Source organism: Sycon ciliatum, chromosome 1 (genome assembly GCF_964019385.1).
Source record: "Sycon ciliatum chromosome 1, ocSycCili1.1, whole genome shotgun sequence".
In the NCBI taxonomy this organism is placed as follows: domain Eukaryota; kingdom Metazoa; phylum Porifera; class Calcarea; order Leucosolenida; family Sycettidae; genus Sycon; species Sycon ciliatum.
This window is the reverse complement of record NC_088643.1, coordinates 93558729-93571551: the sequence shown is the minus strand read 5'-3', so window position 1 is coordinate 93571551 and position 12823 is coordinate 93558729. Positions and strand designations below refer to the sequence as shown.

Below are 12823 nucleotides of genomic sequence, written 5' to 3'. Positions count from 1 at the left end.
TACTTCGGGTAGTACATTGCATGCTAATCATAATGAGAATTAGAAAAGCAGCATTGCGGACTACTATAACTGACATATACACAAACTATTGAAACTATCATAGATATGGTTAGCCTAGACACAAAAGTCAGGAATACCTTTCAAAGAAAACATAGATTGCGAATGATACCGACGAACAGCAATACTAAATTTCGCTGTTGTAGAGAGTGAACGAATATCTTCAGGAAGTTTATTCCAGGCAACACTCAAAGAAAAAAGGGTTGATTTACGAAAGAAGGTGCCAGCTTTAGGAAGAATTATGGATGAAGGGTGACGACTGCTTTGGGAAGAGGGTAGCTGGAAGTGAGACAACAAGGAGGGGTATTGGTAGAATACATGGTGGAAATAGACAAGGCATCTACAAGCATTTGGTGTCCAGTCCGGATTGTCGTAAGTTGTTTGACGATTCCTGGTTTAGTGTTATTTGTTGCGCACGTTTCTTTAAGCAGTTGCAGGTGTTGGAAGCTGTATATATTCGCACACGTGACCCTGTTCTATGCAAGCAAAAAGAAAATGTTGTAGCACTCACACTTTTTAAATTAATACGCACTCACCAGTTTTGTCCACACGCCCTCACACTTTTTTTTTTTTTTTTTTTTTTAACAAAGTAAGCCTCTTGTACGGGCAAAGCAAAATAAAAAGAAGAAGAGAAGAAAAACTAAACTAAAAGGAAGAAAACTAAACTAAAAAGGAGCACCCATTTTGTTTAGCCAGGGACTGGCTCACGCCTGGCATGAAAATGATAGATTGAGAACTAAAGAAATTAAACATGATGACAACTGTCTAGCTGACCACCAGCTGTGCCTCTGCTCGCACCAGGTCGACAGGGGCATGGTCAATGTGACGGCGGCGAATTGAGCGTGATCCACGGACACAGCGAATAGCAGACCTGGCTAGCGAAAAGCTTAGCATGCATCTGAGCCAACACACCATCTGGCTGTACGGCGCATGCCTCTTCACGGCTAAAGCACTTGCCAGCCTCTTCACCGTGATGGCAGCTTCGTGGCCCATCCCCCCACAGGAAGAGAAGACCAGAGGGGTGAAGGAACCATGCTCGACGTGGAGAATTCTCTCCCCATACGCACGCTTCTTCTCCCCTTCAAAGCTTCGGTACAGAGAGGAGAGGGATCTGGAGCGGTAGCTTGACGCATGGGGATAGAACACCCTTGTATCAAAGAATGCGTTTCTGCTATCCGTCCAGAACCCCCTCACTCTCAGGTCAGCGCGGGCATCCGGATCGGTGTTGGCGGTGCGTCGCTGGAGGACCTCACCGGTGAGAGGTTGGAGCTTCGGCTCCACCTCAACATCACAATGCACCTCCTTCATGCATGAGGCGATAAAGTCGGTAGGATCGTTGTGACGCATATGGATGAAGCCGGAGAGTTTACAAATCTGCGCATGATCCACCGAGTAGCGTGCTCCACATGGGCAAGAAGCCGGCAGGTTGTCCAGTGGCCAACAATATCGCATGCGCACGTGGTCATGGAAGTCGGACTTGACGTCGAAGCAGAATCCGTGCTCAGCCACCGGTATTGTTGTGAGCGTGCTGGAGGCTCCCTTCTCTCTTGCCAACGCCATGGCCCGTTGTTGCGGCTCGGGCAGCCGAGACTGGATTTCGTTAGCCTTGGTGTCGAGGGTGGCGCGGTGGCGCTGTTGCACGGCAGTCTTTGCTTCATGGTCTTGTCTGATGCTCCCTATCAGGTCCGAGCCGCCTGTGGCGATCTGGGTTTCAAGATTAGCGGTGCACTCAACCGATGCCGTGTGTTTGCGGGAGGAATCGATGACGGGGTTGTCCAACGACAGACCTCCATATCGAGCTGGAAGCGCAACCATATCCATCTCGACGTCACTGGCCTCATGCTTGGTCAGGGCACGCCCTCACACTTGCCACATTCATCTACTGCTACCATTCTCAGATACACTGCAAAGGTTCACACTACACGCGTTATGCATAACCGCTAGCTGTGCTGCATTCTCACGCTTCTTTTCATATTTAAATACTCTACTCTCTAGCTATATACTAGTAACTGGTTGTTTTAGTGATTCTTACTATGTGACGATGTTCCACTCATGATAGTCACACGAAAACGTTCTGGAATTGTTTCATTTTAATTGTTTATACATGGTTATGAGTGCACAATTGATATTTTTCATTGCTATTTCTGCCTTTGTTCGTTATTGTTGTTGTTCTGATTTGCACTTGTTTTTCTTTTTCTTCTTTTTTTCTTCTTTTTTTGCCATGGCTGGCTATAATCGCCCTCACCTCCTCCTTGATTGGCCTTGGCCATGAGTGTGTGCGTAATATTATGGCTTTTGCTGTAGCATCGCTATAATGCCCCCCCCCCCCGTTCCGGCGCGGCGATGGGCGTCAAGGGTCGAAGGGCAAATGTGTATGCGTGTGCGCGACGTGACAATGGGTACGTACTTCTTTCACTTGTGATTTTTTTCTCCTCCCCTCCCCATTACTATTATTATTATTATTAAATTTGTCATGTCGCTCGCATGTATAAAAGAAGACGCAATGGCCTGTTTGTGTTGCGACTTTAAATAAAACTCAACAACAACAACAACGTACAACATTTATAGCTACACAGCTACAGCCTGTACAGGCTAGGCCAGGCCACAGGCTCGGCCTTGCGCCTGCATGCAGGATACACACGCAGGATACGCACACGTACATTATTTGAACCGAAGTCTCTGGTGCAGGCTACTCCTTGATCCTGCACGAGCACAAGTTGTCTCAAAGACGATGAAAATCAGGTTGCTTCTTGCACAAGTTGTCTCAAAGACGATGAAAATCAGGTTGCTTCTTCACGTCAGTTCATGACGTTTGGGCTCTGATCAACTCAGGAAAACACTGGACAAAGCCGTGGCCAGAGCTCTGCAAGCAAGAGTTCTCTAGCTCTTATGTACTCTCACTGGAAACCTAATTCAATTTGGAAAAGGACTGTCGATTGAGGTGAGCTCGGAGCATTCTAGTCTGGTGCTAACTCAGACTGCGTGCTAGGCATGGCAGAATTCGCTAGCAAGTTCAGTGGTTTTCGCACCCCACCGGCGCCTGCGTTATATGGAGAAATTCGGTCAGCAGTCACCGCAGATGTGGTGGAGATTGCACTGATTGTTTCGTTCGTCATAGTGCTATTCTCCGTTCTCCTGTCATCTATCGGCATTCTGGACAAGAGAAAGGTGAGTCCAAACTACCATTATGAGGAAGAAGTACTGGTAACTACTTACCGTAAAAGTCCGTAAATAAGTACCTGCCCGAAAGAAATACCCCTACATTCTTTTGGCTCTGTCTGTTGAAGTCAAGTCAAGCCCGATAAACATACTGCCCGAAATAAGTACCGGTACGGTGCGCACATGCAGCACGTAGCATGTACATCGACATGAAAATGACTTCTCCACTACACACTAGTCAGGTCCGAAAGTTAGTTCGTGCCCGAAAGTCAGTACCCGCCCGAAAGTTAGTACGGGTGTGGTCACTAAATTCGAAAGTAAATACGTACTTATTTACGGACTTTTACGGTATCCTTGCACAGCTACATTGTACATGTACATGTATGTTATTTGTAGCTCTTCTTCTTCTTCTTCTGGTGATTTCAGTGAGTTTCAAATTTCGTCTTAATTAAAGCTTCAATATTTTTCAAACAAGGAGGACACCATTCCTTTTAAAATATTTGCAAATGTGCATGATTCGACTCGACAGCCCTCTCATATCATACAACCAAGGGTACATATCCTCCAAGTACTCTTGGTGATACAACGTACGTAGCACCAAGAGTATAATTATTATAACCCCCCCCCCCCCTGGCCTGGGGGTTATTATACTCTTGGTTATACTCTTGGTAGCACTAATTGAATCATGCACATCGGCAAAATTAATAAATGGCTACAGCACAGTTCGCCCTCTTTGTACTTGTTGTAGAAGGGACAAGAACATTGGATAGTATGTAATGTACAGTGTACATCAGGACATATTACATCAGGAGTTCTTTACAATAAGTTGAAACGTTCTTCAAGCCGTGACTATTGATGCTTGACTCACTTTGGTTTGGTTGGTTGGTTTTTATTATTTCAGTTCGTTGCCTCAACAGTACAAAGTACAATTATATCAAGAGGGACGAACGAAAATAGAAAGTAAAACAGAGCAGAACTTATTTTATGTTCTACCCTTCCTCTCTCCGTGTTTCTGTCCCCGGATTGTCATTGCGACAGCACAACTAACTGTTACTTCAATTCAATAATGATTCCGCATACATGTATATTGGCTATTGAATTTTGGTTAAACCGGACCACCCCCTCCCCTGTAGACATTGCATTGTGTTGAGCCAAGCTCAACTTCTACGATGCGACAAGCGATGTGGCGCACGATTTTGACCTTTTCTGCAGCAAAGTTGTACAAAGGTTCAAGAGTTCTGAACTGTCACTGTGTTGAGAACATCAAAATACTGTATTCAATTCGAAATCATCCCCTGAACGCTCTGTCGTCAAGACATGGGACCAACGCCATTCGACTCAGCGCCCCAAACCAAGAGTCCATAAACAAGAGTATGCAACTGTGATCTCATTTCTATGGGCCAGATGCGCGGCGCGCTGCCTTCATTACATCATTCAGCTGCAGTCTGCGCGCTGCGGAAAATCGAACACCGCACTTTCTCTCTGGTTTGAAATGAACTTTCGTACGGAACTGGAGTTCACGCGCCAGAATTCAGAGATCGCGTAGGTACTGGAACGAATCGAGCAAAAACGGATGGGCTCGCACGAGAAATTGTGAGTTTGAATGCATGATTTCAGACCGTGATGAAGGCAAGTTACGTAATGAAGGCAGCGTGCATGCCGCGCACTGGGCCATAACCACAGTTGCATACTCTTGTTTATGCATACTCTTGTTTATGCACTCTTGCCCAAACTCTACTGTCCAACATCGTTCAATATGTTATTATTTTTGGTCTCGAGCCGGGTTTGTGTTCTTTGTAAAAAAATGTTTTAAAGTAAAACCCTTGTCAAGCAAGGCTTGCATGTACCATACTAGTAACTGACGTAGTGTATCCCTTGTTCTTCTGTTCTTCTCTTTCTGATCCGACAGAAAGTATCGTCCGTGATCGGTGCCTCCGTTGTGGGATACTTCTTTATCTGCATGCTCTGTAGGTACTAGTAACCTACCCTGTACTCAAAGAACTTTATTGAAAATCCAAGATGACCTGGAGAAGAATAAGAGTACCGTAGTGGTAGCAGCAGAAACAGTAATTTGAGCACTATCCACGGGGGGCATGGTATGGATGTGAACCGTGGCAATAGACCAATAGACACCTACTCTGGAGGTGCTAGTGCTAGTAATGCTTTATAATCATCAGTCTTTCCATGTGCTTCTAATGATGATGGCGGGTGCTGCTGATGCAGCTGCTGGTGTAGTGCAGGTCGTGGTGGTAGTACCATGAAGATTATGACATCAATCATGGTCTGGAAAGGATACAATTGATTTATTGCACTCTCGCAGCCGTAAGAGACAGTGGTCACCCAAAGCAAGGACCTTTCATACACGTTCTCGTCGTGGTCGTTATAAGCATACAGTGACTAAATGAACAAAGGAATGCAAAGATGTAAGGAAAAAATTGGTGGCGTATCCAATTTCGAAAGAAAAGGTGTCAGGACCGACGCAATCTACACAGACAAGTAAAGCCACTTTACTAAAGCCTACGTAGTTCACATTCGACGCAATGCCGACGGTACGGGACGTAAGGGCTTATCGGGCCGGGAGGGTTGGGGTGCCGGTGAGCTGTAAAATCCTGTACGATTCGTACGACACGACATGTGCAGCAGTCGTTGCGACGTTCAACGTTACGTCGAACGGCGCGAGTCATAAGGCACGGTGCGTGACGGGGTGACTTTCGGACCTAATTTCTCGTTTTTCGGGACTTCTTTTCAATTATTTCTCCTTGAAAGAAGCGGAATCAAGTTCACAATACCAGTTTTTCATGAAGACCAAAAAATTAGCCCTGAAAGTTGTGGCATTCAAATAATAGCCCCGGGAAATGATAGAATAGTTCGTCTGTCACGCTTCTGAACTATCCCTAAATACAATAAATGACATGAGATCTTATGTTGCTAAAATTCAACTCAAGTCGTGCTAGCCATTCTCGGAAGCACAGTGTTCGAAATGCTAAAAATTTCCCCAAGTACGAATCGGGAGTAGTCGGCGCACGGCGCCGTCTCCTGTTCACACTCGAATTGCAGCCGTTTTGTACGCTTGCGTCCCCGTCTACGCCCGTCTACGGTATGAAAAGTTGGATTGATCCAACTCTTCCCGTCGCTTCCCGATCTGTACGGTAGAACGGTTGCGTTCCCGTTCCTGGTGTTCACAGTGGACGCCGTCAGACCGTCCCGTCACTTCCCATCGATCCTTACGTCGCGTTCCGTCGCGCCCCGTCGAATGTGAACTAGGCTTAACCGAACGTTTTCGTTCCCTTCTCTTCATGGGTAAGTACAGGGAATAATGGAAAAATGTCAAAGTACAACAACTTATAGAGCTACAGCAAAAGCATAGATCGAGAACCGCACGCTATACGACTATACGTGTGGAACATATTTTGACATAATTTTTTTCCATTATTCCCTGTACTTACCCATGATCAGATTGGAACAAAACGATGGTTACTAAATTGGCTTTACTTGACTGTGTGGATTGTGTCGGTGCTGAAACGTCTTTCGAAATTGGAATACAAAGAGACTCCTTTTCTCCAGCGGAGAGGACTCCACACAATAATATGGAGCACTATTACACGGAAAAAGGCACAAGGAGGTTTGTAGAGTTTCTCGTTACTCGAGTCACCTGACGGTACGCCGTAGAACCGTGCATGACTACTTTCAGTGTGTAGGTTTACATGGTGATGCGCCGGTGGCTATTTTATACAAGGGTAGATCTACATGTACCGGTACGTGTATTTTAAAAACGGTACTGGTGAGAAGGCATGGCAATTCTTCACTGGTGAGAAGGCATGGCAATTCTTCGCCAATCCTCAAAAATCGTTTGTAGAGAGATGGAGGGAGTGCAATATGTAGCGATGCTCAACGAAATCCGGATTCATGACTACATGTACATGTATATGTACCGGTACTGGTAGTTCAGAGCTGTACAGTACTTGTACTTCAAGAAGTACATATTAGTGAACAGTCCAGTGTTCACAAGTCTGGGGCTGACCAGCGTAGCTAATTGAGCAGCAATGTAGTTTGTGAAGCTGTAACACCTATGGAACAATTATCGTTTTATTCCAGGTATTAGCTATGCTTCTTTCTTTCTTACGGTCTCGCTATATCTCTCTCTGATCTCTCTCCGTCTCTGTCTGTCTCTCCCTGTCCGTTTCTCTCTCTCTCTCTCTCTCTCTCTCTCTCTCTCTCTCTCTCTCTCTCTCTCTCTCTCTCTCTCTCTCTCTCTCTCTCTCTCTCTCTCTCTCTCTCTCTCTCTCTCTCTCTCTCTCTCTCTCTCTCTCTCTCTCTCTCTCTCTCTCTCTCTCTCTCTCTCTCTCTCTCTCTGTCTCTCTGTCTCTCTCTCTGTCTCTCTGTCTCTGTCTCTCTGTCTCTCTCTGTCTCATCTAGTGTCCATTTTTGGTTTTGGTTGGCGAGCCGGCTCACTGAAAACAGAAACAGCGTACAGACAGTTCACCAACCAGACAATACATGCCAAAGTCGGCTTGCACATCGGTTTATACAGCGTCAACATCACGCTAAAAGGTATGGAAGACGTGACTTGCGCTGATAATATCCATGCTCAATTCATTGTATCATAATTATTTCGTTTATCTGTGCCGCTGGTGAAGCAGCACAATGGTTTTGCTTCGATCTGCACATACACATGACTGGAGTCGTAAGCTTGTTGCTATGTATGCAATGCACTAATATAGCCTTCACTGATATGATATCAAACCTGTACACTACACTGTAGTATTACTGTGTTGACATGTACATAGTATAACTACCAATGTTCTTGTCTTTCAACAAGCGTTTCGGACACCGCGGTTTTAATATAGCAACAAGGACGACTAATTGCACTGTAATCATTTCCTTAATGTCAACATGGATGAGTGAAATGTGAAACGATGATCGGAAGGCACACAACGAAAGGGAAAGAGAGGATTTGTTCAGAACTGTTTTCTTGTTACATTCATCATTGAATCTACGTAACAATGGAATGGGGACAACTTCAGCAGTGGATGTGTGGGCGCTGCACTTCCGGATACATGTCCGTATACATGTCTTGCTCTCGTCTTGTTTTTATTTTCTCTCTCTCTCTTATGTCTCCTATGTCCTTCTCTATGTTTTCTTGGCGCGCTTTGTCTGTGCAGACGCCGAGACCACCAAGGTCGGCTGAGCAGCAGGGCCCCGCCACCACTTTCCGCATTCATTCGGGAGCATAGAGGACTTATTAATTAAAAACAAAACAAACAAAAAACTTCAAACTAATCTTATATGGACAGATAAAAGTGAAAGAAGGGGACAAAGAGCGAAACAAAAAGGTGATTACACTACATGTATTCAGCGGGGGACAATTTCAGCAGGTAACAACATGCCTGTATGAATCATCAGCAAAACAAAGCAAACCTGAACAGACTGAAGGAAGCCTGTGAACGGAGGGGGGGGGGGACATCACACTCCGTGTAGCTATATTAAAACTGCCGTCTCCGAAACGCTTGTATACTACATGTCTTCGGCATAATTATTCATCATTATATTGAGCATGTATTCAGCAAATCCTCTCTTTCCCTTTCATTGTGTGCCTTGCGATCATCGTTTCACATTTTACTCATACCAAGAGTACTCTTGCTCATACATGTCGACATTAATTTTTTTAGGAAATGCTTAAAGTGCCTTCAGTCGTCCTTGTTCTCATCTTTCCTTTTCCATTTCCAGCTGGACTCCTCCTTGGGTTCCCTTTTCTCTCTAGCTATTCTCTTGTACCTTTCTCTTGTACCTTCTTGCTATTATTCACTGATGTGGGGTTTTGAATAAATCTTGGATTGGACACTAGTACTACCTTCTAGGTCAAATTCTTTTCCAATTATCCACAAAGTCCTACACAAACTCCTGTGTGCTGGCTGCTCTGCTGGCTGCTCTGCTCTTGCAGGAGAACCTATCAAGCAACTATCCGAAGACATAGACTACAATGAACACTTTAACTTTGGAGTGCTGCAGGGACGGATTGGATTTGGTTCGCAAGGTATGTGAAGTGTGTATATTCCCAAAACAACAATGAAAGGTTGAACAACAACAATGACAAGTTGAACAACAACAACAACAACAACAACAACAACAACGACGACGATAACTGTCTCTTTGTGGCCACAGGACATTGTGAGAATAAAAGATAAACAGATTTCAAACAAGTTTCTGCCAATAGTTGCAACCTGTTGGTTCTATGTGGATATGCTTCTTTGGTGCAGCTGGTCTTGTTAGCCAAGAGTTCCGGTCAGCCCAGTTCCGCGGCATACCCAACCCTATACTCTGGATTGCTGAGTACTTCACCATCGATGGTGAGCAGATTCGCTGGGGGCGCCAGTACCGACAGGCCGGATACTACACAGCACTACTGATGTGGTAAGCCCACCTACCCCTCCCCTCCCACACACCCCTCCCCTCCCACCTACCCCTCCCCTCCCACCTACCCCTCCCACCTACCCCTCCCCTCCCACATACCCTCCCCTCCCACATACACACTCCCCCTCCCCTCCCACACACCCCTCCCCTCCCACCTACCCCTCCCCTCCCGCATTCACACTCCCCTCCCCTCCCGCATACACACTCCCCCTCCCCTCCCACCTACTCCTCCCCTCCCACCTACTCCTCCCCTCCCACCTACCCCTCCCCTCCCACCTACCCCTCCCCTCCCGCATACACACTCTCCCTCCCCTCCCGCATACACACTCCCCCTCCCCTCCCACCTACTCCTCCCCTCTCACCTACGCCTCCCCTCCCGCATACACACTCTCCCTCCCCTCCCACATGCACACTCCCCTCCCCTCCCACATACGGTGCCCCTCCTCTCCCAACTACCCCTCCCCTCCCACCTCCCCTCCCCTCCCACCTACCCCTCCCCTCCCACCTACCCCTCTCCTCCCACATACACACTCCCCCTCCCCTCCCACATACCCCCCCCCCTCCCACATACACACACACGCACACATACCCCTCCCCTCCCACATACCCCTCCCCTCCCACCTACCCCTCTCCTCCCACATACACACACACACACGCACACATACCCCTCCTCTCCCACATACCCCTCCCACCTACCCCTCCCCTCCCACATACCCCTCCCCTCCCACCTACCCCTCCCCTCCCACATACACACACACGCGCGCACATGCACACACGCACACACACATACACTACACACACACACACACACACACACACACACACACACACACACACACACACACACACGTACACACACACACACACACACACACACACGTACATACACACACCGTCAACCAAGCTTCTTGCACATTCAACCATGGGCTATGACAGCAGCACACATGAGAGAGAATGGGTGGGCATACACATGTACACCATAAACCTAATTGGAAAATAAATTTACCATTCGGACACAGCGAGGATATAACCAAGCTGCAAGTCCTTCCTTGCCATTACTCAGGGTTTGTGCTTGACCAAACCACTCATCAAGACACTCACTAGTTTGTAGACAGATGTTTATACTGGATCTTTCCACTGGACAAACGCAGCCTGAGGATTTTAGACACCAGAGAAAACAATGAAATACATGTGGAGAGTTTCTGCTTCCCATTAAATTCAATGTGAACTGTAAAATTCCCCCAATCCTTTGTGTGCGTGCATGTGCGTGTGTGTATGTGTGTACACGTATATATGTGCGTGCGCGTGCGTGTGTGTGTGCGTGTTATGGCGCTGCCAGGACTGCCCTTGCATTCTTCTTCCTCACAGTGTTGACAGCCACATGGACGCTGGCGTATAGTGCGTGCCTGTCGTTCTTAACCGGTGTCCTACTGCTAATGGCTTGCCTCACGTATAGTCTACTGTACAACATGGTGGGACCGCCACTCAAAATACCATTCGAGGATGGTGTACTGGAAACTACGTATGGTTGGAGTTTCATCCTGACACTCATCAATGGTCTTCTCCTGTGTGTACTCGGCATAGTCATGATGGTGCTTTATCTTTTCTTCCCGGATATTGTGCTTGATCTATTGGATATAGACTTGAATGAGACAGACGAGATAGTGCTTATCGACGAGGAACCTCCAAATCAAGTGGCACCGGCAGGCCCGAAAAGTGTTAGTCCAGTTACCTCAGACATCTGGGGCACTCAAACATCAGATAGCTTCACTTCCGTAGTCAACAGGCGGCGGGTAGGCAGCATGCGAACCCTGAACGGGTTTCAGATCAAGAGAAGACAGCGGAGTCGGCGCAGCCGCAGGGAGGTTGCCGCTTCTCAATCAGAACCCGCGGACGAAGTTGACAGTGCAGTGTTCAGCAATTCTTTGGCAACCATCCAGGTAGAGCCCGAACAAGAGCAACCACTGCCCGAGAAGGGCTACTCAGTTTGTTCTCAGGATAGTTCGCCAGCCGAGCTAGCAGTACCAGGTGGGGGTATGCAGATTCGCAGGAAAAGTATGGAACTCCTGCAAAATGCTATGAAACAGCCCATTGAGTACGTGACACGGATCATAAGTCCGAAGGCCTCTGTCCATCGCGCTGGAAGCAGGCAAGAATCATCTGACGTCTTGCTCAAGAACCCTAATTTCTCGTTTCACCTCACGGAGGATTTGACCTACGACGAAGAAGACACCGGCATGCCTTAGTCGACAGTGAATGCCTCAACTAAATGCTCAAGTACATGATCGGGCTGCAGTCAATTTCGCTTCATTGCAAAGTAACTATGGAAATGAAGCCGTCACAGCATGCTCAGTTATGTCATTTCTATAGACAAAGTAGATCATTTGCTCACAAGCGGATCAGCATTTTGTGAAGGATTGGTATCCTTTGCTCCTATGCCTGCACAGTTGGTAATATATCCGATTGCAAATGTATGCTAGGGCATGATTAATTTTGTTTACCAATCGTTCCTAATTATTTTGTACTATTCCAGGTTACAGCCCAAGCTGGCCAGTGCAGTCCATACGTATATATGTCTACTTCTTCAAGTATATTGTTTAAACACATTATATTTGACGTAACTTCATTTCAGTAATTTCTGTTCAGAAACCAGGCACCTACAGATACATTGCACCTAAAAGGCACTAGAGTATGCACTAGAGTATCATGCACTGTGTGTGAAGGCCATGAATGCTGGTCACCCAATTCTTCATTACACCTGAAACCTGTTTGTCACCCTTTTCTATCTGTTTGGGTCACGGGTTTCAAGAAATCGTTGCTGAGCAGAAGGCACGACAGTTGTCTGGACAGGACGAGCTGCAGGTAGCGAATAATATAAACCACGTCATGCTATCACAGTAATCGAAGATCGGACAAATATTCACAGAGGAAAAAAACGGAGATCTACAATCGTGGCCAGGCAGGTAATAATAACAAGAGTACATGAAACTCTTGATAATAACAATACACCTTTGTCTTTATTTCAGGTATATAAACCATGGTAACGGCAGTGAGGCTTCAACAAAACGTTCAAGGGTTCCTAGAATTCTGAATGCTGAGTGGGAGGATGAGGGTGACCAAACACTATCCGTAATGCACATTTTACTGATCTTGCTTGCTCAGAGAATTGTGTTGTGTTGCTCCCTACATGGGAGCT

At 46.6% G+C, this 12823-nt stretch overlaps 1 protein-coding gene across 1 annotated transcript; it reads left to right on the top strand.

Moving 5' to 3' along the window:
• The first annotated feature begins 2797 nt into the window (after window positions 1-2797).
• On the top strand, window positions 2798-12372 carry LOC135806575 (dual oxidase maturation factor 1-like). The gene is made up of 6 exons (XM_065320773.1): window positions 2798-3225; window positions 5126-5183; window positions 7633-7767; window positions 9158-9250; window positions 9474-9627; window positions 10967-12372. Exons 1-6 carry the CDS (start codon window positions 3049-3051, stop codon window positions 11871-11873), a joined length of 1524 nt encoding a protein of 507 aa, XP_065176845.1. The 5' UTR covers window positions 2798-3048; the 3' UTR covers window positions 11874-12372.
• The last annotated feature ends 451 nt before the right edge of the window (window positions 12373-12823 follow it).

Excerpts from the sequence above, each read along its gene's own strand:
- LOC135806575 (XM_065320773.1), top strand. The coding sequence starts at position 3,049 with ATGGCAGAATTCGCTAGCAAGTTCAGTGGTTTTCGCACCCCACCGGCG. Across the intron at positions 7,768-9,157 it reads CGTCAACATCACGCTAAAAG|GAGAACCTATCAAGCAACTA; the intron begins GTATGGAAGACG and ends CTGCTCTTGCAG. Across the intron at positions 9,251-9,473 it reads GATTGGATTTGGTTCGCAAG|CTGGTCTTGTTAGCCAAGAG; the intron begins GTATGTGAAGTG and ends TCTTTGGTGCAG.